At 39.1% G+C, this 25,667-nt stretch overlaps 1 protein-coding gene across 13 annotated transcripts in view; it reads left to right on the top strand.

Moving 5' to 3' along the window:
* RAB27A (RAB27A, member RAS oncogene family) overlaps positions 1–22,948 on the top strand; it is a 32,042-nt gene extending 9,094 nt beyond the window's left edge. For 4 of the 13 annotated variants that reach the window (XM_086848929.1, XM_086848923.1, XM_086848924.1 and 1 more), the window contains exons 2-8: positions 2,605–2,772; positions 3,760–3,877; positions 15,027–15,199; positions 16,758–16,843; positions 17,480–17,583; positions 18,328–18,451; positions 20,589–22,948. In XM_086848929.1, the coding sequence (XP_086705055.1) occupies positions 15,047–15,199; positions 16,758–16,843; positions 17,480–17,583; positions 18,328–18,451; positions 20,589–20,787 (666 nt within the window). In that variant the 5' untranslated portion in view covers positions 2,605–2,772; positions 3,760–3,877; positions 15,027–15,046 and the 3' untranslated portion in view covers positions 20,788–22,948. Of the gene's footprint in view, positions 1–2,604; positions 2,773–3,608; positions 3,653–3,759; positions 3,878–6,618; positions 6,783–10,836; positions 11,150–15,026; positions 15,200–16,757; positions 16,844–17,479; positions 17,584–18,327; positions 18,452–20,588 lie in introns of those variants that run through there. The other 9 variants (XM_086848927.1, XM_086848921.1, XM_086848925.1 and 6 more) reach the window with 8 other exon arrangements.
* Positions 22,949–25,667: the final 2,719 nt, after the last annotated feature.

Here is a 25,667-nt window from a genome sequence, read left to right as displayed (position 1 = left end):
TTCTGATATTTCAGAACTGTAATAAGAGAGGGAGAACTTGATTCAGGTATTAAAAGTTGTTTTCTTCCCCTTTTGATTCAGATCTGGAATAGGTATCTCTCCACTTGGCTTTGCCTTGGGACAGACTGCATAGATAGACATTAACAGACAGTGGTGTGAAGGCAGAAGCTTGCAGTTTTGACAGAATTGACGGATCAATTAGAGTCACTTGTTTGGGATAGTTTTACTAATCTTTTCTGAGGTCAGATATAACCATATATAAGTCTTACTTGGGAAGCAATCTCTGGATGTTCTTTCTGATGATAGAGTTTGGTCTAAAGTTTTTCGAAGTAGAGTGCCCAGCTGCTGCAAAGGATTCCTGTCTTTAGGCTGTATGATGTTCTATGAAAGCAAAATTGATGCTTTTCATTTGTTGATTATTTTACTGTTAACTTTTTATTGTTGAAAAGACCCTGGTAATTCCTGGAATTAGCTTATCTGGAGCTTCTCCTGGAGAGGATTATTTTTAAGAACCTCCTTTCTATGTAAAATGCTACAGATCTTAAATATACCAATCCTTTATCACATGCAATGCTAAAAGAAAGCTCTGTCACCATTACTAGAAATTGCCTAGATTGGCTTACAGTTGAAAGAACATAATGAAAGTTTTACTTTGCTGTATAATATTACTAAATATTTAGCAGTTGTGCCTTTGGGTAGCAGGAAGACCTGCCTGACCTACTTTTATTTTAATCACTGAAGTGATACTTCATGATTTGGTCCTGGCAAAGGTCAGCTATAACAGTTCTGGTGTGGAAGCTGACTTTGTGAGTGTGGGTTGTCTTTTTTTTTTTTTTTTTTTTTTATCCTGGAAGGATATTGGTGAGAGGAAATGGAATTTATCTCCTTTCCACTTCTTTTAGTTCTGTCCTGAGGTACAGGCATGTTACTGCAGAGCAGGGACAGATGACACTGATGTTAGGCACAGCTCTTGGCTTTGGAAACAGGGATGTGTGCTGTAGCATTATGTGAAATGGGCTGTTACTAGATCCAATTCTTCTCTGATTCCTCTCTCCAGTAGCAGATGTCCTTATTTCTGCAGGCAGGTAACAATCCAGCGTTTTTCTTACAGAAGAAACATCTGCTACAGGACAGTTTGGACACCTGCAACTTTTCTCAAGGGTATGGAGTGTATAAAGGCAAATATTCTGATGCTTATAATGAAGAATGCTCCACACTGTTCACTGTATTTAACTCCTCAAATTCTCTCCTAAATTCCTAGGCCTGTAATGCATAGAAGAGTTTTTCAAGTAACCCATAAATTCCATGCTTTCAGATCATGTTCATACAACCTACTCTTGTAAAAACATTGGGAATATTGAATAACTAAGTAGATAGGTATTCCTTTGTAGATCTGGAGCTTCAAAACTACATTTCACAGTTTCAGTAATTTTGATCCCCGACATAAACTAAGGAATTGTTGAAGCTCTTACAACCCGCTAGGGCTGGGGTAGCAGTGGGAGGAAGGCTCACCTTGGGCTGCCTGCAGTGGTTCCTGTTCCAGCTGTTGCTGCTTGGTTTGTGTTCGCTTCCTGCCACCACAGCAGGGCTGCCTCAGCTGCCTGTGCAGCATCTGCTGAGAGCTGCAAACGTGTTTGTTTAAAAACAGAGACTATAAATAACAAAACACTGATGTCCTCCCAGTTTAGAACTCTCCAGTTTAAAATCAAAATAGCTTCACCCTCAAAAAAACCCTTTATTTCAGCTGTACTTTTCTGGCAAAGTCTTACTGTTTCATTTAAAACTTTTGCCTGGTAGGGAGGAAGGAAAAATTAGTCGGCGTTCCTCACACCAAGTTAGTAGGAGACAAGTTGAGCAGCCTCATTTCATCCTGAGATAAAACATTGAAGTCTGGGGATTATTTATGAATTGTTTTTCCATTAAAGATGGCAAACATCTGACTGTGTGGAAGAGTTTGAACTCCATTTATGTTGCTGGTTGCGAATCCAGACAGACAGTTTGTGCTCAGTGTGTGTAGTCACCCCCAGGGCTGTTTGCAACATAGCAAAAGAGTTGCTGCTGCTTTGTCTGTCAACACTTATCCTGTTCCTCCTTCTGTACTTCTGGAGCAGTTTAGCAGACATTCTAGGGTGCTTGTGGTCTGAGTATTTCTTCACAGTTAAGCAAATGTGCTGGTATTGATCAGGGAAGCAAGCAGTTAAGGATTAAAAATGTGCATGTTGCTGAAAATCGAGCACAACTCTCGATTTTTTTATTGCCTGTAGGAGCAAAAAAGGGCCTTTTATATTCCTCTAAAACTGGTGAAATTTATTGAAGATTGGATTGAGCCAAGAATGGGTAGAGTTTTAAAAATTACAACCTGTAACTAAATGTCAAAGAAATAGATTTTAGTTAATTCTGGAAAAATGCTAAGGCAGGGCATCAAAAAGTGTTTCAGCTCTGCATGACAGAACTTAGATGCTCACCAGGGCAAGGAAAATAAAAATCACATTGATTCACATGAAAAGAGGCAAGAAAGTTGAACACTGAAACAAGTGAGAGTTAAGAAGCTTGTGGAGTTGTCTTTGTTACTGGTAGATGAATTAATGTGTTAAAAATTTGTAGGGGCCTGTCTGCAGCACTTCTTAAATTATAAGACTGGAGACCAGACTGAGACACCACCTTAATTTCCTTTCTTTGCTGCTCTTAAAGCAGCTTGAGGAAAGAAACTGAGACAAGAAAGGATTGTGCAAGATTTGTCTGGGAAAGCTCACTTCAGCTAAATCTTACATGGTGAGTGCAAAACTTGCTTTGTCCACACCTTGCAGTGCTCTCCTGTGAGCATCTGTAATGTTGGGGTGTCTGAGAGGGGACGAGGCCTCATAGGACTGCAGGGGGCTGTGAAGGTCCTGTCTCATCCCTTGGACCCAGTGCCAGGCCCTCCATGCAGTGGGTGCCTTGGTGCCACACTGGTATTGAAATTGGGGCAGACCTGTGAATTCTGCCTCTTGGGGGCCTGTGTTAACAGGCCCTTGAGAACTGACTCATTGAAGAGCTGGTTTACGTGACAAATCAGTGGTTTTATTTCCTTGAAGTTATTTAAATGTTTAAAATGTCTGCATGTCTCTTAGGACTCTGCAGGGATAGGAGCTTGTAGGTTTAGCATCTGTGTTTCAGAAAGTTTCTGGCAACATCCTCACTCTGATCTCTTGGAACTTGTTGCTGTCAGAAGTGGTTCAGCAGAAAGGACTGGACACAGATGCCTACAAAGCCCTATGGTACAGCTGCCACTGTCCTGCCAAATCCTTCCAGCTCCTGCTCACACAGTCTCTCTCTGGTGTCTGCCAGTTTTGTATTCGCTAACTTTTTCTGCTGTCTGTAAAGGTGGGAAATAAAACCTGTTTGGGGAACTTTGGTTCTTGCTGTTTCAATATAGAACACTAATATGTTTTCTGTATTTTATTTTGTTGTATATTTAGAAAAAGTTGTGCTCACACACTGCAGCTTCCTCTCCCTAAGACCAGGTGGAGGGCCAGTAGTTTATGCAAAGGCTCGAGGTGTGTTATCTGGTTTAGGGAGATCTAGTTAGCTACTTTGCTTACTTTTAAAAGGGGGAAAAGAGATCACTTGATCGGTCAGCAAGACCACATGACAAGCAGCTGAATGTAATTAGGTGGTTGTGTGGGGCTGGCAGCTTCCCGTGCCCTGCCAATGTTACAGCTATTAGCCTGAACGACACTATTTTGGTTTTATTTCTTTCTCTGCTGAATCTTCCTGTAGATGAGAAATGGCTCTTTTTGCATGACTATGTTATTCAAGAGATCTGAACTGTGTCAGGAAACTTGTCACTGAAGCACATTTGGAAAACTACATATCCATTCACAGCTGTTAGCCATAGGTATGTAAACACTTTCTCTTTTCTGTTTATTTTTGGAAGATTTATTACATTGTTTTCCTTGAGCTGACTGTGCCAGCTGTTCTCTTAAGAGTTTTGGAACACTGTTGCTGTATTATAACAAGCTGTCTGGAATACTCTGATTTTGAGAGTTCAGCATTGCTGCATCCTCATGCTCTAGAGGGAAAAGTAAAGCTGGGGAGTACACTTGGCTTATGTAACACAGGCTTTGGGACTGAATGACAAAATTGCAGCTTTTTTTGAATATATTTAGTCATTGCTTTTCATAAATAAACAAGATTTACATACAAACTAGGGTAAGTTTATTAATGAAATAAATAAAGTGACTGGAGTGGGCAGTGTCTGGATCCAGTAGCCATAAGATGCCTGTTCTAGTCCCAAGTCATCAGCCTACATTTTCTTCTGTGGCAAACTTGTCAAAACTTTTTCTGTAGTTGGAAGATAGAATTAGACCCCTGATAGTGAAGTGTGCTGTGCAAATAATATTTAAAATACTGAACAGAGTAAGTATTTTTAAACATCGCGTGCTTGAACTTTTTCCCCTCTATTTCTTCCCGTGTTCCCATTAGCATTTAAGGGTAAATTATACTGAATAAAACAGTCATTTAAAATGGCAGAGTTTTTAACTGCATTGTGCACCAACATGTTTGTTATCATGTTTGCTAAAGGGATGATAAAAGGCATGAAAATGTTGTGTTGCACAGGCTGTTATTTATAATTACAAAAAAATATTGAATAGCAAGGACCTTGACAGCTCATCTAGTTCACACTCCCTGTTCAGTCATATAGTAATTGAGTTGAATCTTAATATTAATTATCATAAAAGTAATAGGAAGGTGGGCTGTTATTAATGTGTTTTGGATCTTCTTTGGAGGAAACTCAGTATATATATACCCATCTGTCTAAGTCATGTCATGCCACCAGCATGATTTTGTAATCAGGCATCCATTGTAGCCATGTGTTTACCAGCATTCTTCTAATCATGGACCACAACTCCAATTTTTGTAGACTGTAAGTAACCAAGGAGGAGTTGTTCAGAGAACAGAAAACAGTATTCTTCTCTACTTCTGTGGAGGTCACAAGGCTTTCCCAGGGTTTTATTTGATGTCTAGCATAGAATGTCTTAAGATTATTTTTCTCCTCCAGATCATCACCAGCTGACTTGTGTTTATGAGAGACAAGTGAGAAATTAATAAATGTAGTTCAATAAATATTTTCTTGCTGTTTCCTTATAGACGTTCCTAGTGTATGAAAAGTTTATATAAAATAACTGGGAAAAAGCATTTTGTAAACATTGATGCTTGGCTTACTGTTTTTGTTTTTCCTGTGCTGTGTGGATAGATTGGTTGTTGTAGGTACTTCACTAGAATTTACTGTTACATAGTACTTTCATTTATTGCATTACATGTGCATTTTGAATGTGCTACAGAAAGTATTTCTAGCACATTTTAGTATAGTGATTTCTAATAGGCTAAGTTATTTGAGGATTTAATTTGAATAATGTTGGGATTCTTTTGTACACTGCAAAATAATATGCAAGTATTTGGTGCTGCCACCCTTTCCCTTATCCTACTCTTGGTGGATTGCTGTATATTTTCATGTTTCCAATATGTGTTTCATTTGTAACACTATCTTAAACAGAATATCCTTAGCAACTAAGCTTGGTAAAGACAAACTGCGAATCAAATTCAGTTGGGCTTCTTTAAGCATGTCACTAACAATGGCATTAAAGATAAATTGTAATTTTCTTTTTTCTTAAGAAAAAAGTAGAAAAAACGACAACCAACAAAAAAAATCTGAAACTATAGAAAACTTAGAATGAACTCAGAAAATCTTAAAACCAGTTAATGGAAAAAGGTCTCAAAGATATCCTAGTAGGAGAGAAATAAGCTCTGGACAATGGGAAGGAGAAAAAGGACTTTTATTTGGTCTAAAATGTTTTACTTTCCGTATAACACCAATTAGTGTGAGAAATTCTGGTTTGCTATGCTATTTATCTCAGGAGACTTTGCTGTGTATCAGGATTTAACTAAAATTCATGTTGTGTTATGGGATTCTGATCTGAGCAGTGAGATAAATATTGTTGGCAACTCAGGTTGAAAAGCTCCTGCTATTTGAATGGAAGCTTTGTGTTGAGCAGTTCAGCCTGCTTAATCAGTGCTTCTTTTGAATTATGCCTTCCCTGAGGCTCTAGAAAGCTCTGCTAGGATACAAATTGAAGCCAATATTTTGCCAAAGCCCTGTCTGAGTATTTTGGCAGACTGCAGGGCTTCAGTAGGAGACTTGGGCAGTGTGAATTTGTACTGCAGTTGTGGAGCTCTTCAGGTGGAGGATAGAGTGGAAATAGGGGTTTGGCTTTCAATTCTTGAAAGAAAGAAAAGCCCCAGCACTCGAGCACCTTAGTTTTTGCTTTCCTTTAGTTTGAGTGATACTTTGAGCCACAAGCATGCTCCAAAGTGGCTGTGTCTTGCTGTGACACAAAGATTTCTGTGAAGATTTCTGCTTTGCTGTCGCACATTAGTGACATCCTGAAGAGAACAGGTTGTGGCCTATTGAATACAGCCTACTACAGGTTTTTTATGTAATGGGCATGTTAAGTTATGGTTAGAGTATTCACAGAAAGTTATTTCTAGCCTTTTCATAGAATTTATGAAACATGGAAGGACCACATACACTCACTATCTTCAAACATGTTTACCAAACAATTCCTGCTCAGTACTGGCTGAAAATTTCTTTCTCAGACTGTAGCTGTTACAGACTCTGAAATAAAAAGCTCAGTTTCTTTGAGACTTCTTAGGAGCAGATTATTCACAGCTGCCACCCACCTCTCAAACTCTAGGAAGTGTCCTGCTGCTCTGACTGGCTCCCCATGGCAGCATGATCTCAGGTAGGTCCAGCGAGCTCTGCACCTGCAAGGATGCTTTTGTCAGGAGTTTCTGATTTTTAAAAGATTGGGAAAAGTGAATGCTAGCTGTGAGCCTCAGTTTTATCAATCTAGATCCATCTTTCCCTCTCTGTCCATTGTGTACCCGTCCTTGCTTAGCATCTCTGACGGTCCTGTGATGCTGGACTTGAGAAGTAGAAGAATAACCTTTTCTAGTTGCTGGATGGGATTTTAGCAGACAGTTTCCCTTGCTTTCCCACAGATAACTATGAACTTATTTTGTGCTTTTTGTTATATGCATGTAAGAAATCCCTCTGATTAAATATTTTCACCAGTAACTTTTTATTATTCCTAATGTTGTGCCTGATATCCATAGATAACAGAGTTTTCCAGCTCACTAGAAATGGATATGGCTTAGTTGTTCAGTCAGTAACTTTGATAACCAGTAAATTTTCTGGGGAGCAGAATGTTTTCACTGGTTGCTGGAAGAATGATGACATTAGTCCTGATCCAAAAGGCCATGATGCCTTCAGAAAGCTGCTTTCAGAATAATTTCTGATGGATTTCAAAATTTTGGGATATTTCAATGGCACCTAAATAATGAAAAAGCATTTAACATGCTAAGAAATAACTAGAAGAACAAAATGTTAGAAATCCTCTATACTGTGACCCATGTTAGTTTAGATCTCAATATTATAGAAAAGGAATAATGCTAAAGGATGACAGTGGTTGCTGAAAAAAAAGGTTGTTGTATCTTCCAATTAACAACCAGATTAGCAAGGAAAAGTGTTTACTTCCTATGAAAAACCCCATGTATTTCCCAATCTAAAGGATGAAAAGGTGGATTAAATTCTGCACTGCAGTTCTTTCCTGTCTCACCCCTTTGTATGCTTGCCCACATCATGTTAGAAGAATGTAGTTTTATAGTCCCATTTATATCATATTTGTGTGGTCTTCACTTTTATTTAATAATGATTAGGAGGTATCTTCAGGTCTCTGGTAGCTGACCTCCATTGACTTCTAATTGTCCTAATCAGGGTAATTTATTTTGCCAGATTATTCCTCTCTAATGCAGGATGTATCATGGTATCCTTCATAAGCTTGGCAGTGTAACCTCTTGGAGAATTATTTTCTGTATTCCATGTATTTGGCCTATTAAACAAGGTAGAAGGTAGCTGAGAAGTTTCTGGTTCCAAAAGAGAAATATCTGTCTGTCTGTCTATCTATCTATCTATCTTTTTTTTTTAAAGAAGCTGCAGATATTTTCTTCTGACCGTTTACAGTGTGTGCTTTTATGGAATTAAGCAAAGAACCTGGCCTGACTAACATGTACTGCAGCTGACTGAGTCACCCATATAGGCAAAGCATAACTTACACTTTCTTTAGCATGAGTTACCTGCACATGTTTCATTAATATTCTACCTGCACATATGAAACTGCTTCCCTTTTCAGTTTTTAGATTTTTAACATTTTTTATTATTATTCATCTCATTCTGCATTTTCATGTGCTTGCTTAGCTGTTGGAGATTTTTATCTCCTGAAAAACCAAACCATTCCTTAAAGAAATATGCAATTCTTATTGCCCTGTGTGATTCTTCTTATATTCTCCTTAACCCTTCGGTGGCTATTTCTGTGGGCAGAAATAAAACTGTGCTCCTTTTTCTTGCCCTTCTGAATTTGAAAGTGTTGCTGAATCAGTGGATGGTCAAACTCTTGGATATTTCCCACCTGTGTGAATATGACCAACTTTGTGGGTGAAGCCTGTGTGGCTCCTGTTTTGTCAGAAACAGTTGGAAAATGTATCTGTGTAAGACTGTCATTCATAATTCCTTGGTCCTGTGAAGAGTAGGTACAGTGCAGTGATGCATTCCAAGATGCAAAAGTTAGGCTGTGAGAAAGGAGGTGGGTCCCAAAGTGGTCAGAATTGTCATGTTAGAGGGAGGATGCTGAACGTTGCTCTGAATTTCCTGCTTATAGTTTAGTAATAAAGCATGGAAGCACGCTTGGAAGCCAGTGTGGCTTAATGTATTTATTAGAGGAAGAGGGGAATGCTTGAGGATACAGTAGGTAGTGTGGAACTGCTTAAAAGAAATTAAAAATGCTTGCTTTACTTTCCCCAGTTTACTCTGGAGTTTATTCACTTTGTACAGATGTTTGCTTCAGTGCTCTAACTTGAAAGCTTCTGATGAGAGTGCAAAGAGGTAACTTGTTAGGCAAAAGCCCTTGTTCCCAGGAGGGGCTCAGGTCCTCTGAGAGAGTTCAACTGTTTTCATCACATAGCATTGCAAGTCTTTATTTATCTGCAGTATTTCCTTACCATGGAGCATGAAAATGTTAGGAATTGATGAGGGAATAGAGATGGTGCTGTGTGTTTTGCACAGAAGTTGAAGCTGCACAAAGGTCCTCCTGTATGGGGAGTGTTGAATAACCATCTGCAACATTCCTGCTTTTATTCTTCATTTTTTTTTCAGTTCCATGCTGCTTTTCATTCATTTGTGTAACTGAGATAACCTTTGAAATGCCTGATAGTTGGTTTGGTGATGCTGAAATGCAAATGCAATTGCAAAACTAACTGTTGTTTCATTTCCTGGCTTCTCCATTCCTAGTGTCTCCTGGTTTTCTGGAAACAAGGTCTAGAATCTATTGTTTCCTTGCCTGGCCTGTTGTGCAAGGTTCTCACCACATCAGACCTGCTGCTTCCCTTTTGTGCCCCCTTTCTGGGTGGCATTATTTTCTGCCTGGCATCTCCCATAGTAACTCATTCTCCCAGTGCTTTGTGTGCCCATCAATTCATGCTCTCAAAATGCTGCTGTTGTAGTGATGCTGAAAAATGGCTGTAGAGCAACTTCAGCCAAACAGTGTTTGGAGGCTAAAACCTCCCAGCCTGTCTTTGTACCTAGTTTTGAAGATTCTTATGTATCTTTAGCACCTTTAAAATTAGTTAGATCTTTCCAAGAAAGAGGGCATTGATCCTGCAATTCCTTAGAATTCCTCTACAGCTGAAACTAAAAACATCATAACAGTAAAATGTCAGGTAAAGCAATTGAAAGTAACCAAGGAGGGGTTTTTTTCATGCTGTTTATATTACAGAAAAGCCCCAGAAGTCAAGAAAGTGTCATTTTCACCAAAACCTAAAGCAAACCAGGTCATACATTTTCTTAAGAAAAACAATAGTGCAGCTCAGAACATTTTGGTGAAGTGCTTATTCATTAGTTCTCTTCCCCCAGCACAGCAGGTACCTGAGTTTATGCACAATTGTTGTCATGATATGTTATGTTACATTTGTACGATCTGGCAGCTTTTAACAAAGCACTTCTAATAAAGCACTGACTAAGCAGGAACATTATTAAAGTCTCTGCCCCTTGTTAGGATGGAGCTGGCTGGTGTCTGATTTACCAGTTCTTCAAGCATTCAGGTGCTGCTGGAGCCTTAGAGCAGGGTGAGGCCTTTCACTGCACTTCACCCACACTGAGCAGGAATGTGATTGTTGCCTTGCTGTGTGGTGGCAGTGCTGGTGTGACAGGATTACTGAATTTACTCCTCTGCACTCTGAATCACTTTCTCAGTTTTTCTGCTGGAACAGATGGAGTCACACATCCAGCTAAACACTCATGAAGTTTAAGACTTTGTAGTGCCTTGGTCAAAAAAATTTTTAGTATGAATTGATGTGCACTTGCAGAATAATTGAATCTGTACAAATGCATTATTGCCCACTGAGGTACCTGCAGTGTCTACTTTTTCTGTCTGTGGGGGATTTGGGACTAACTTTCCCCCAAAGCCTATGTCAATTCTAATCACAAGCATGGAGCCTCAACAGGAAGGAAATAGTTTATGTTAAAGACTATTGTATTCTCAGACCTGAGGTAAAGACTATAAAGCTATAAATGGACTGAACAGGTGTGATCCATGTACTCCATCCTTAATGCATTTTTGAATAAAAACCTCTGCTGGGAACAATGTAATTGTTTTAAGGTGTGTGGGTGATTTTGCAGCAACTTTAGATTTGTTCCAAGGTAGGTCTTGCACAAATCTCTTTTGAAATGCTGTTTGCCTCTAGGAATAAGAGGGACATGTGAGCTGTGTAATTGCTTGCCAGCCATGCAGTGAGGCAGCACCCTCCTAGACACAGACTGGGCACACCTCTTTATCTCTGAGCACCCATCAACGATGCAAACAGCTGACACGTAAGCCTCTTGGCTGTGTGCTGAAGAGGTGGTGCTGGAAAAGTACTCCTACTGGAAGTACTATCTCTGGCGTGCCCTAACTTTTCCTTTTGCAGAGTTTGGGGTAAGTGGTATACCTTTAAACTGATGTGCTTGAGGACTGTCTGCTTAGAGGCATGTTCGGATTTCCTGAATTTTACACTGTATGTATGTATACATGTTTTTATTTGCAGATCAATGCTTTTGGGTTTTTTGGCTTGTGTTTCCATCTATTCTCTTTTGCCTTCTTCCTTTCTCCTTCTCTCCATCAGCTCAGTAGCAGTGCAAGAGTTGAATGTTTTGTGTAAGGCCGGTTCAGGAAGCGTATTGCGTATTCCCTATTCCCGCACTACACGGGGGAAATCCTGCACGTCAAGCCAATTTCCTTAATTTATACAGGACCAAATCTGCCGTAGTCTGGAATGTTTTATCACACAGTAGTGCTGTGATAGCTGTGTCCCAGAGGCAAAAAGATGAACCTGTTATCATTGATGTCTGTAATGTGATGATGAATGTGATTTCCTCAGACTAGGAAATGCAGGGAACAAGAGGAGCACTTGATTTGGAGAGCATCCCTTCTTGATAAGGCATGATCTGTGTGTGTGTGGAGGCTCCAGGGCAGCAGCTGTACTGCCACAGCTCAAATGCTGGCTGTGGGGGTCCTGTCAGCCATGAAAAGGCCAGTGGAACTTTTCCAGCACTTGTTCATAGCTCTTGTCCATCTGCATACCAGGCAAAGTGCAAAGCCAGAGCTGAATGGGATTTCAGAAGGGATTTACAACAGGCGACACTGTGGAGGGCTTGATGTGGAGCTTAAAACCGTGTCCATTATTGATTTTTTTTTTAAGATTTAGGAGTTCATACCCTTAGAAGAAAGATTTGGGAACAGTTTCCTTTTGGTGACCTAGTAAATTCTAATTGTATCATAAGTTTTTTTCAGAATCTTCCTTTTCTACCTCCTACTTTCCTGATATACGAGGTATGGAAAAATGGAAGGAAAGACTGGAAAGTGTGAAGCTATAAAGCCTAATTAAAAAAAAAAAAAAGGAAAAATTGAAGGAAAAATGGGATGGGTTTTAGTAATAGGGCCATGATTTTTAAAAAGTTCACAGCAGATTTTGCTGTGAATATACTTGCAATGAATATATTCTTATTTCTGTTAGGTGAAACTGGATGTGTCTGGACACTAGGACTGCAGGTCTCGGAAGTGGAGGGTGGAGATCACTTTTTAAATATTTGTATAGGGAGGAGGACAAGGCTTGAAACTGCTATGAAAATAGCTCTTTACATATCTCCAAGGATAGGTTAACTGTGCAGGGTTTCACAAGAACCACTCCCTGGAAATATTTGAATAATAGATTGACATTATGGGGTGCAGTGAGAGGTGTGTGCATTTCAAAACCAGGAGAAAATTTCCTTCTCATGCAAATATTTTAGAAGGCATTTTTAGAACCATTCCTGTGAAGGGTTCTTCACCCTCTGTCAGTCCTTTGGAAATTGTATTTTCACCAACCACAGGGAGAATTGAGGTTTCAGTGGGCCAAATGAAGAGGTGTGCTTATCCTGACAGACACTCTACAAATCAGATATTACACTAGAAATACCTTTAGGTTTTACTTCCCCAAGGCCTAATCTTGACCTTTCTGTTTTGGCCAGAGCTTTCATGCAGCCATGTGGAAGGTGTGGCTGAAGTGTAACAGTTCCCTACAGCTCTGTGGCAGGGCTGCAGTTCCCTTCCTTCCTTTGTGTGGTCTTGCACAGAGTGCATGGCAAATCTGCAGTGATCAGGTCCACTGTCATTGGTACTTGTTATTAAAAGCATGTTCTGTACACCTACAGCAACCCAACAGAAAACCAGTGAGCAAATACCTCTGCGCAGGTGGCATAGCACAGTAAAAGACATGAAGCAAGCTTGTCTTTGTGTAATATACTGGCCCCAAGATTTACATCAAAATCTTTAAAGTAACAATTTATTTAGGGATATTGAGACTGAAAGAACATGTGCTTGAGTTGAGGATGAGCTTACACTGCTCTTAGCCCTTTGAGAACATCTGAGGGCAAAGGAAACACCATGTGTGAGATGGAAGTCATCAAAAGCAGTCTTTAGAAAAATCTGTCTCTGTTTCTTAAAATATTTTTTCTTTTTTTCTGGTACATTTCAATGAAAATACTTTGGTAGAGCTACAAGGTAGGTGATGTGGTTTGACTTTTTTTCCTTTGCCAGCAGGGGAGAGGATTTAAAAAATGAAACAAATCCCCCAAAATTATTTTTGCTGGTACATGTGAGTGTGGCTAATGGATCAGGGTTCATAATTTCTGAAAATGTTCTTATGTCAGTGTTTGGGCTGCCTGTTCAGCTTGCTTACTTGAATATGCTGCTCCTTCAGACCTGTATGGTGGATGCAATCCTGCAGTTGTGGTGCATTTATTTAAAAAGCTCACTGATAACTCTTGCTGCAAGGCTCTCCCTTTCAGCCTTCTACTGTATTGCAAAACTTGGGTTGAAACATAACATGAGTTAGCTGGCTGTGGTGTAGTAGTGAGTGTGAACTCTGTCAGCTAAACCCCTTTCCTGCAAGCTTTTACTGGCATTGATGGCATAATGTGAAATATACATTGGCTGGGAAAGGGAGACTTCAATGCATTTCAAAAAGGGAGAAGTGTCAGCTGCTTTCCACTGACTCTTCAGCTGGAGAATATCTGGGGTAAATCTAACCAGTTTCTGCTTTTTAGTAAGCCATTTATGGCCACATCAACTAGTCACAGTTCTGACTTGTAACCAAGAGCGGGACAATTACAAAGGTGAAGCTTTAAAGATAGTTACGGTTTTAGCAGAATGGTGGTGATTGACGCCCACATGCTGGAGACACAGTTTGTTGCAGACCTCAAGCTGAGAGTTGATATTCAAGAAATCAGTTGGTGTTTTGCCATTGATGCAAACTGCTGCAGTGTTTGGCTTTAAATTAATAACTTTATCTAGTTCAAGCTACAAGTAGTTCCAAAAATACTTGCAGTTGAAACAGCAGATTTTACTCTTTTAAAATTTTATTTCATCATCTGTTTTTTGTATTTTTGGCATCTTTTTCTGTCCTTCATAAGAGGCAATTTTATGCCAGTTTTCTGTTGCTTTTAGAGTGGTTATTTTAGGCTTATCTTTTCATGTTCATGTCTTTGAACACAGCACAAGGCAGCTCTCTACTGTTTGTTTTGGGGGAGGAGAGGCTCAGTAGCTACTCAAAAGGAAAGTGCCAAGTGTACTTACATCAGCTTTTCTAGTACACGTGAAATTTGCCAGTGATTTTTGTTACACATTTTAGTCTTAGATCAGACTATAGAAAATATGGTTATTTTTACAAGGGCACAAAAAAGAGAGAAATTTCCTAAATGTGTATGAGCCATGGGTAAAATGTGTATTTGTTTAATTAGTCTATTCAGGATCAAGATTTAGTTTGAATGGCTAACTAGCATCACAGTAGAAACTTTAAAAACAGAAGATTCTTTCTCAAAGCAAAAAACTCAACAACAAGAAAAAGCTTATTCATGACTGAAAAATAGCTACTACAGACAACTACTGTAAATTTTGTTTGAATATAGTGGACAGTCCAGGAAAAAAATGGGGTTTTTTTTCACATTACTCATGCCATAGTGAGTATGAGACCAGAATTGCATTGCTAGTACAATTAAGTAGCTTTTGCCAGCTTCCTTGAGGATTTAAAAACAATTCTGCAGTTTATGTTCCAGATACCTTGAATAGTTTGACCTTGATTTTCAGTCTTGCCTGGAGAAGTTAATATTGTGTTGCCTTCCCTTTCCAATAAGAAAAATGTAATAAAACTAAAGATGCATGTTTTCAGTCACAGCTGAATTTGATATTGGTAATTTGTATAATTGAGAGTTTAAAGTGATGTCAGTGTAAAGGAGCACAGAACTGGCCCCACCACTGGCTGCTTTGTAGTTCAGGGAGTGATTTGTATTTTAAACATTTATCAGAAGGAGTCCTGGCAGAGCTCCGGACTAACTATTCCTTTTTGCTTTGCTTTTCAAGGTGCCGCCTGAACTCTCACTATGTCTGATGGGGACTACGATTACCTCATAAAGTTCCTAGCACTCGGTGATTCTGGGGTAGGAAAGACCAGCCTCCTTTACCAATATACAGATGGCAAATTTAATTCCAAATTCATCACAACGGTGGGCATTGACTTTCGGGAAAAGAGAGTGGTGAGTTTGCATGAAGAATGTGCTACTTGAAAATGCTGTCTGTGTGTAGGTCTGCAGTAAGTGTTCTTGTGTGCTTCATTTTGTGAAGGCCTCATCTGACCTGGCTATTTTAGTCATTGCTTTGTACAGACCCATTTCCCCAAAAGTTAAAGAGATGATTCTAAGAAACCCCTTCTTTCTGCTCAGTGGGTGTTGATGAGTGTGTCTACTCTGTAACTTGTGCACACACTACCTAGAGTAGCACTTTCACTGTTGAACTCCTTTCTCAAGGAAGGACTGAACTGTACTAAAATGTTTTCCTGGGTATGGACTGAAATAGCTACTAAATAAAGATGCAGTTTTTTAAACATGTGGATGAAATGGTACATGCAGCTGATCTGGCTTCCTAAGCAGTCACCTCTAGCAGAGAAGAAATACGAAATATAAGGTTGCTTTTTTCAACACCTGAATTGTTATTAAACTGAGCAAATGTACTTGTGATATGAAGCTGAGCACTAGAGTATCACAACCAATTGGATGCTGATCCTTACTGAGATCATTCTCTTGCTGAGAAATGGAGTAGGTACAAGGTTTTTGTTGTTATGTACAGGTATTAAATGTCTTTCATTGTAGCCTGATGACTTCCAGTGTCTGGAAATCTGGGTGGTGTAATGGGCATTGTGCAGACTGGTTTTTGGTGCATGACATGCACCACAGTAGTTCAAGGACTAGATATCTTAGCTGAATGCCAAATGGGTCTCTTGAATAAGTAATTGTTCCTTTTGTGGGATTGTAAACATGGTGGTTTACTTGATCAGCATATTTGATAACTCAGGATAAGGTTTAGGCTTCAGAGCCTGAATCTTATAATACATAAACTTGCTGGATTTGTGAATCTGTAAAGGTATGTTTGTAGCTCATGTAATCTTAGATACAATGACATTTGAAGGTAAAGAAGATGACCTAACTTGAAGCATTCTAAACAACAAATGAATCTATTTTTATCCAATCCTTCCAAGACTAATAGATGCCCTTATTTATTTTTTCATGCTGAGAAAACTCTTCAGCTTTTATTTTTAGCATCCAATTTCAGCTTTATAAGCTGTGATCTGATAAGATCTACCCTCAGCAATTTTTCAGCAGCATTTTGGCAGCTAAGTAGAGAGTATATTCTGTTTGCTAATGAGGTTCTGCTACTACTACAAATACACTGACAGATTGCATTGTTGCTTTCTTATATTTTATTTTAAACATGATGTAAGGTAGCAAAAAATTCAGAAAATCAAAATACTAAAATCAGTCTTGTCTCTTGGCTCTAAATATCTGTCTGGCATTCATAGTCTATTGGGTACTGGTTTTGCAGTTTCACTTTTACCCTTTTTTAAAAATATTTAATTGGATGCAGTATTAAAATGCATCTCATACAACTTTTGTCTTACAAAGCAGAGGATTGAGTTGTAGTTGGGACCTATGCATCAGCAGTGCTATTTTTGCTGCATTAAATGACTAAAATGTCAGTTATTTTGTGTTCTGTAGCAGCTGGGCTGGTAACAGTCTTGTAAAAATTTACCTTTTCCAGGTGTATAGACCCAATGGGCCAGATGGTGTTGGTGGTAGAGGACAGAGAATCCATCTTCAGCTTTGGGACACTGCAGGGCAGGAAAGGTATGACTCAAGATGGCAATGGGAGCTTACTTTAGCAGCAATGGAAAGCTTCATATGAGCACCCATTAAAATCTAACTGTAATTTACAACTATAGAACACAAAACCTGTAATTCTTGCTTTTTATTTTTTTTTTTTCATAGCCAATGCATATAGATAATTTTAAAGTTTGTCTTTTTAAAGGTCTCTTAAGTTTCCATAAATATGTTGTGGTCATAGGAAAAAGGTCTTAGGCAAAAACATCTCAAAGGATTCTTTTCCACTGGCTAATCAAAAGACTAGCATTCTTGTGGTTGTTAGTCTTAAATTCAAGGACTGATGTGTATAGGGGATAAATTTTTGTTCAAAGTTAGAATTTCATTATTGTTTTAATTTTTGAATCTTGATCAAGGAATGCTTTGTAGTAGAAGACTGTTAAAGCTCTTACACTCAAGTCTCCTTGACACCTTAGGCCTTGATTAGGCCACAGTAATGTTAGCAATTTTTCTTACATGATCCCTGCCTCAGCAAAACAACCATGAATATTTCCGTCTGGTTCATTCAGTCTTAAGTTACCTCAGTTCTTCTATGACTGTAAGCAATTATGTTTTCAAAGTAACTTGTCAGATGAGCAAATTAATTTCACTTTGCTGGTCTAGGTTTCGTAGCTTGACTACAGCTTTCTTCAGAGATGCCATGGGGTTTCTTCTACTCTTTGATCTGACAAATGAGCAAAGCTTTCTGAATGTCAGGAACTGGATAAGTATGGCTTTTTTCTTCTTTCTTTCTTTGCATGGGTGGAATGGGGAGTGAGGGTTGTGTTCATAAATACGAAGTCTCACTGAGAATCAGAAGTTAAAATACTTAAATATTTAAATTTAAATACTTAAATACTTAAACTACTGGTTTTTATGGCTTTCTCAGTAAAAGAATGTAAATGTTGTATTCATAATTGTAATAGCTGCTAGTGATGGCTTCTAGGGCTCACCTGAAATTCAGCTTTGCCTATTGAACTTGGATCTTAACCTATGTAAGAAAAAGCTGAGACAATATCCTCTCCCTGGTTCTGCTGCTGTTCAGTAATTTAAGTGTGTGGGAAGCCTATGCAAAAGTATTTTGACTTACCTGAAGCTTTGTCAGCAAAACTTAATGGAAGGCAAATGTTACTTGGCTGGTATATCTAGGCAAAGGAATTCCCAAACTGCATCATCCATTTGGAGAGGGAAGTAGATCCTTTCCTGGCAGCTCACTGTAGATGCTTAGTGAGTGTAACTCCTTAAGCTGCAAATACATAAATTTCTGTGCTAACTTTGCCAGGCTTCAAAGCAAAGCTTTCCCTGGCTTTTTCACTGGGTATGTGACAGTGGAAGCCCAGCTGTTCTCTGGCTCCTCAGTGCAAGTGGAGAGGTGCTGTGAGCCACAAGAGAACAAGTTTGGCTTGTGGTAGTGTTCTAGGGAGCTGTGTGTGGCAGTGACTTGTGACTGCTCTTCATGTTGGTGCTGCCAGGTCAGCTACAAATGCATGCGTATTGTGAAAACCCAGACATTGTGTTATGTGGAAACAAGAGTGACCTGGAGGACCAAAGGATGGTGAAGGAAGAAGAGGCAAAGGAACTTGCAGAAAAATATGGGTAAGTAACTTTCTTCAAATTATTGCTGTGTTCAGAGCAGAATGAGATGTTTTCTGTAATGCTTTTTTCTGTATGCTGACAGGTTATTGTAAGAATAAGCATTTTGCTTAACTGGCTGGTATGATATATTTTTTTCTGTCTGAGATTAATATTTTCTGCATTGCTTAAAAGTAAGTGCTTAGTACTGCAATAATCTTGCACTGGAGATTGGCTAATCTATGCTTGGCAGTAAACAGTGTAAATTTTCACAAACATTCTGAAAAAGAGAGAGAATTTAGCTAGAGAGGCAGGTGAATAATGGGGTCACTTCTTTGCTCTTACCTGTGCTGAGGCATCTGCACTCTCACAGGCTCCCTGGGAGTCAGAAAACTGAGTCAGACCAGTAGGAAGACAGGGTAGCCTTGCCCTTCCCCTTCCTGACAGGCATGGGCTGTGTGCCTCTGAAGGAAGTATGTGAAATCTTTGTTCCTATCAGATATTAATTTGTACTTTTATACTCCCTTAACTCTTTCATGGGGCTCATCTTTGGACTACATTGGCATTTCACTGGGACTCAGAAACACACTTCTGAAGGAAATAATCTGATGGATTTGTTGTGTTTTAATTCACATAGTGGAGCAATTTTCTAGCACATGAACCGGATTCCTTCTCAAATGAAAACTAAATTAAATGATGTGCTCCAGCCACTTTAGTCTGGAGAGATAGGGTAGAACTCTGCTCCAAAGTAAAGCCCACAAGACTGATATAATGTGAACACTGTCTTCTCAGCATAAGCTGCGTTGTTCTGCAGGTCTTCTGCTGTCATGATGTTTACTAGGCACAAATTAGCTTGCCTTGGCCTCGAAGAATCAATGAAGCCAAATCAGAAGCAATCTGTCCATGAGAGAAATGGGTTTAGTGCAGGTTTTCCTTCTCCTGTGAAAATACTTGTTTGAAGTCCATGTCAGACAACAGCAAGTATGTGTGGTACTTTAACCAGCTGCTTGTGAAGGAGCAAGAAGTTTTAAACAGCAGCAGATGGCATGTGATCATATCTTAAATCTTTTTGCATGTGACTTCTTAAAATAGTTTATGAAGTATTTATCTTTGTGGTTGAAAATGCAACTTAATTTAGGAATAATGAGCTAGAAGTCAAGGTTGTGGGTCACATCCAGTCTGTAGGCAATTGCAAAGTTCTCTGCCCTGTAGAGATGAGACTGGATGGTTGCTAGGAATCACTTTTCTCCTAAGGGCAGGCAAGATAAATCCTGTTGCAGTGAACAGTCTTCTGGTAACTAAAGTGTGAGATAGTGAATATCCCCTTCTGTGCAAGGGCCTCATGCAGGTGTGTGATATATTGGAAACACTGTAAGAAACCTGCACAGATGCAGTAAGATACTTTCGGCCACTCATTGGGCCTTGCAAGTTAACTAAGAAATACTTAAAATTCTGAAGTGGTGGTATCACTTTCCTGGGCAGTAACACAAATGCAGCCACTGTAGCATCGTGCTGTGGGGAGCACGAAGTAGAGAAGGCCAGAGCTTATGGAACCACAGTGCAACATCCTGATCCACAACAATAAAGAAAACAAGCAATGTACTTTAGAAATCAAAGTGCCAGAAACTTTTCTTGACAAAGACAGGTGTTCTGAGCACTGAAATTTCTTCTTTTATGTAAGAAAGTTTAGAGTTGTGGTGTAAATAGAAGAAAGTCACCTCCTGTAATGATGAGAGCCACCACACTGAGTCTTTAGTGCCTTGCCTGCAGAGGAATGGCCATAGCAGCATTCCTTCTCCTGCAATTACTTTAGATGTCCTTGGGTGCACAAGTGTTCTCCTTACCGATTTCTGTGCACATCATAACTGCAGAGAACAGAGTTTAAGAAAGACTTCAGGAGCACAACTTTGGGAAATCATGCTGACAAGTGCCTCAGTAAATTGTGGACTCCATTAACATTTGCCCTTCTGCCCTACCTTCAGTTAGCCATTTCATTAATTTCTTATGTATTTCAGACCACTGAGCACTTAGTGTCTCTCTGCTATGGAGTAGCAGTGACAGTCTTAGTGTGAGTTCTATGTACATGGCAGTAATACTGTATTTTTTTTCTCCCATGAGTGACAACTGTGTGATGTAAGGTTATGTTTTTTGTCTCCTGCAGAATACCATATTTTGAAACCAGTGCAGCAAATGGGAATAATGTAAGCAAAGCCATTGAAACTCTGCTTGACCTCATTATGAAGCGCATGGAACGATGTGTGGATAAATCCTGGATCCCTGAAGGGGTAGTGCGCTCCAATGGGCACAGCTCTACAGAACAACTGAATGAAGAGCAAGAAAAAGGCAGATGTGGCTGTTAGCCCAGTTACAATTAACTTTAATGTGTATGATACAGTACAGTTGCAGCTTACCTGTTTAACTTTGGGACAAATCGCTTTGTGTAGTTATTTAATGAGCTATATTAATTCTTGATACAAATTTTTATTTGCTTTCTCTCAAACAACATTTATCTTCACTTGTAAGGTTTGCAGTTTATTAGTTGTGGGACAGATGTTTAATTTGGTTTAGCACTGGACGTTCCTCTAATTTTCTACTTGGGGGGAAAGGGGTGGAAAGGAATTTTCATTACCAAATTCAGAAACATGTCTCTACAGGCAGCCAGAAAGGGTAGGCTTTGGAATTGAAGGGTGTGCAGTTGCCCTTGGCAGTCTCCATTAACTACACAGAGTAGGCATTCAGATTAGATATTGTGACAGCTCTTGGTGTCTCCAAACAGCAAGATAACCAACTTGCTTCTTGGTTTTAAACAGAAACTTTAATCATTTCACCAGTTAATAACAATCTTTAGGAGCACATCCTGTGTTTTCCACAAAAGCCTGAAAGCAGTTTTAGCTTGCTCTCCTAATTCATCAGTTTTCTGTAATGAAAACCAAAGGGAGGCTCTTCAGTGCATAATAAAAAGCTCCAGAGAAGCATAGGGGTGTGCAGACAGAGCACTTGGGGCGTGTCACATCATTGAACATGTAAACTACAACTGTACTATATGAAATATATCCAATGCAGCCTATGAGACCTCCTGACATCATTTGAATTTCTAGAACATGCATGTATGTAAATTTATATGTGAATGGCATAACTGTACATCTGTTATGTTTCTTTCATATTGCTACTCATTTTTTAACAGGAATGTTGGACAACCTAGATGTCAGGAAAATATCATCAGAGTTGGTGCTTTGCACTGAATTTGTTTTACCAAACACAGATTGAGAATGTTTCTTCAAATTTGGATTGTGAAATCAATGATTATTGTCTTCTGGTGAGATGCAGCTAAGAAACTAGTCCTGTAGATCAGTATTTCTATGACTTTATAATGCTCATTTTATTTTGCCAACCTTTGTGCCCTGAACATCTTGGTTATCATATAGTCATTTATAGCTTGTTCATTTCCTTTAGATTGTATTTTAAAAAGAATAGAGTTACTTTTCTCCCCCACCCTCCTCCCCCCGATCACATAAATGTAATTTTTGGTTTCAGTGGATCATATTACTCTAACCACGTTTATTTATTCATATGACCTAGGAAACAATCAGTATTTTTTGGGCTTTTGCCCAGACTGATTTATAAGATGTGCCTACCAAACTGTTTTCTACCCTGGCAGAGGTTGTATAATTGCAAGGTATTGCCAATTAAAGTCATAACATGCCAAATTGAGTCTTGTTACAGACCTGCCACAGCAGCTTGTTTACAGAACTCCAAAGCTATTGCTTCTTTAGAAATTATGTATTTATTTATTTAAATATTCTAACTACTGCAATTTCAGGCAAGTATTGATACCAGTTATGAACATGAGTTACAGCATAACAAATTTTTGAAGGAAGGACCAAAAATGTTTCTAGAATAGGATCTAAGGAAAAAAAATATTTGATGTAGCTTCTGGTTATATTAATTAATACAAGAATAAGTGTTAAAACTCGGTTCTTAAAATGTTTTACACAGTAATGCATTGTTCTTTAACAAACACAATGTGTAAATATTAGATTTTTATCACAGCCTACACAGAATATTTTAAAAGTGCAATATAATTTGACTGCTCTGGGGCTAGGACAGAAGTAAAAGAAATTTATATGAGTATAGGGTTTCGGTTTTTTCTACTCCACTTCTAAAATGCTTGTAGACCGGAGTTACTGTAGTTTAATTCAGAGTGCCTTTTGAAGTTACCATCGTGTTTCTGACCAGTAGAGTAAGAAACTCTGCTGTAAGACACAATACATTTCAGTGTACTTCAGTGTCTGAATTTCTTTTAATGTAACTCTTGCTTTTCAGAGGGTTGCAATGGAACTGTGTCATGCATTAACTTATAATGGGAGTTTTTGTGCTTACAGCTCCATCCAGTTCCTGAAATCTTTATGGATTATTGCAACCAGCTATCGAGCTAAGTGACTACTGAAATAGTGTAAAAATATTTCCTTTTGAATACTTATGTTTAAATTGGATATTAAATATTAAATACTGAAACTGTCATATTTGTGTCAGGCCTATTATTTGTAACCACTCACATAAAATTGCTTTGATGTCAGCTTTTGAAATGTGCCATAAGATTTATCTGTTTGAATTATTGTGTGACAAAACTTTTAAACTCTCAGGAGTGATCACAGTAAATGATTCTTGACAGTAAATTACACTGCTCTTACTAGATTGGCACTGGTTTTAAGAAACAAAGAAACAAGAATTCTTATGTGTTGTGAAACTCTTACTTCAAGAAAAGTTGTTTCCATTCAGTGTCAGATGGAGACATTGATCTGTAATTGCACAAAGCTGGAAAGCGTTTCCATTAAGATGGATTGTCCCAGGATTTCTTATTATAATATAAAATAGTTAAACATTCCTGATATGGACTTTGCCAGCACTGTTGAACTGAATTGTAGCATTTCCTGTTGTCTTGGTTCAGTGTCAGTCTGTGTCCTGCACTGTCCCCGTGTGTTGTGGGATTCTTTGTTCAGATGTGTCCAAGGTTTGTGCTGTGGTCAGGTACTTCTTGGTGACCCTCCTTTGCAGTGACCAAACCAGTCAGACATGGCCTGGTGAATGCTGGCTGATGGCAGGAGGAGCTCAGGCCCAGAGGAGACAATGGAGACATCAGTTCTGTGTTCATAAGATAAGCAGAATGCTGCTCATTGGAGCGTGTCACATGTTCAGAGTAAAGGGAATCAAACAATATGTTTTGTCAGCTTTATTACTTCTACAAAGGTAAGGAGCCCAAATTTTTCAGAGTAACCGCTTCCATCAAGAGCTGTGTCTATTACCAGGTAGGTTATAATGTGCTGGAGGGCATTGTTGCAAATGAGCTGAATTAAGTTTAAAAAGGGCAAGTGTCAAGTGTCACTGGGTTTTACACCTGGGCTGCAATAACCCTATGCAGTAGTGCTAGCTGAAAAAATATTTTTCAGATAAGGGGATAAGCATCCTCTTCCAAAGCAAGCTGACCAAAATGCAGAAGTGTGCTGCTGTGGCAGAGAAGGCCAAGCTGTATCCAGGGCTGCACTTGTAAAATGAAGGCAGCAGGTTGGGGAAGTCACTCTTTCCTTATCTTCAGTAATTATGAGACTGACTGGTGTTCTGTGCCCTGTTCTAGACACCTCAGTGGAAGAAAGACATTGACACACTGGAGTGAGTCCAGGAGATGCCACAAAGATCAGAGGGCTGGAGCACAAGGGGTAGGAAGAGACAGAACAGATTTTGTTTAGCTTTAATCTAAGGGAGACCTTTCTGCTATCTTGAACTCTAATGGGTGGAGCCAGACCCAACTCAGGGCATAGGGATAGGAAAGAGGCAAGAGAGAAATGTTCTCTAGAAAATTAAGAGTAAATAGTGGGAAAAGGTCACCATACATGTGGTCAGAAATTGGAACAGGAACTCAGGAATGTTATGGAATCTCCATCCTTGAAGACACTAAAAACTAAACTGGATGTGGCCTTGAGCCTGGTATTAATTTGTTCTGTTTTGAGCAGGGCTTTGCTCTAGATGACCTCCAGAAGTGTCTTCCACCCAACATGATCATGTATCTCTGAACCTGATCCTACAAGTGCATTTGCCTGCCTGTTCTTTCATATAACTGTATGTCCAGTTCTTTTACTTCTACTAGGGAACTTGTACAAGTATGTAATTACTTGCAGATCAGAGTTTTGCTATGAGTTTAAGGTAGAAAGTTGAGATGTTTGGAGAAACAATTCTTCTGTAGTAATCTGTGTCAAAAATGAATGAGCCACTTGGATACCTTGGATTCAGCTGAATACCAAATTCTGTCTGTAACTATTAATGGAGTAGAAGTACGTATTGGTTATTTATAATTAAGCTTGATTCTGTCACCAGCAACCTTCACTTTATATTGCCTTCTAGTCAGGAACAAGCACTTCAAATCTACAGCATAATAGCTTGTAGAGGAGATTAGTGTTCTGATGTGAGAAGAAGACTGACTGGGGTGAAAATCTAATGGTAAATACTTGTATTATCACTGTGCATTCACATCCTATCTGTCTGTTGGACATGTTGGTGACAGTCTGTAATCCAAAGTTGTTTAAACAGTAGAAGCCACCAAAGATTTCACAGTGCAGTGCTCTGCCAGGAAAAAGCTGTCCTGCCAGGAAAAGTTAAATAAATATTTTTCCATGGGGAAAAAAGATTGCATAGGCAGGAAACTCAAAGTGATCAAACTGAAAAAGAACAGCCCTGGACCTAAGCAAACTTGTTTACTATTTGATTTTGCTTCTAGCTGTAAAATTGTCTTCATAGCTTCCCTTGTAAAATTGGATTGTGTGTGTGTGTCTTTACCGTTTCGTCTTACCACCCGGGTTGCCATCCTCTGTCACAGGCACAGAGCCCTCGCTCTGCCGGCAGTGTGAGAGTCATTAACATCCTGTCCAGTCCTGCGCTCCAGCCCAGCTCTCCTGCCGTAAATGTGGCTGAGGTCTGCTTTTCAGGAAGATAGGAGACGGCCTTTGTGCTGATAAGGTGACTTCCCTGTGCTACAGCAATTTTTCTTTCTTCTACTGATATTTCTTAATACAGCACCAAGCTGACTGCCCTTCTTTTGTTGCTCCAGAAACCAGAAAGCAAAAACTGCTTTGGAGCTACATGCAATTCAACACATGGATTTTTCACGAGATACTCAGGTAGTTATTTTAAATAGAGAGGTAGGAATTGTAGTGGTAAAGACTTGTTTAGGTGCATTTCACACTCAGAG

The sequence above is a fragment of the Cyanistes caeruleus genome, chromosome 13 (assembly GCF_971803275.1).
Source record: "Cyanistes caeruleus chromosome 13, bCyaCae1.hap1.1, whole genome shotgun sequence".
NCBI lineage: Eukaryota > Metazoa > Chordata > Aves > Passeriformes > Paridae > Cyanistes > Cyanistes caeruleus.
Note: the sequence above shows the minus strand (reverse complement) of the source record. Positions and strands in the feature narration are given on the sequence as shown.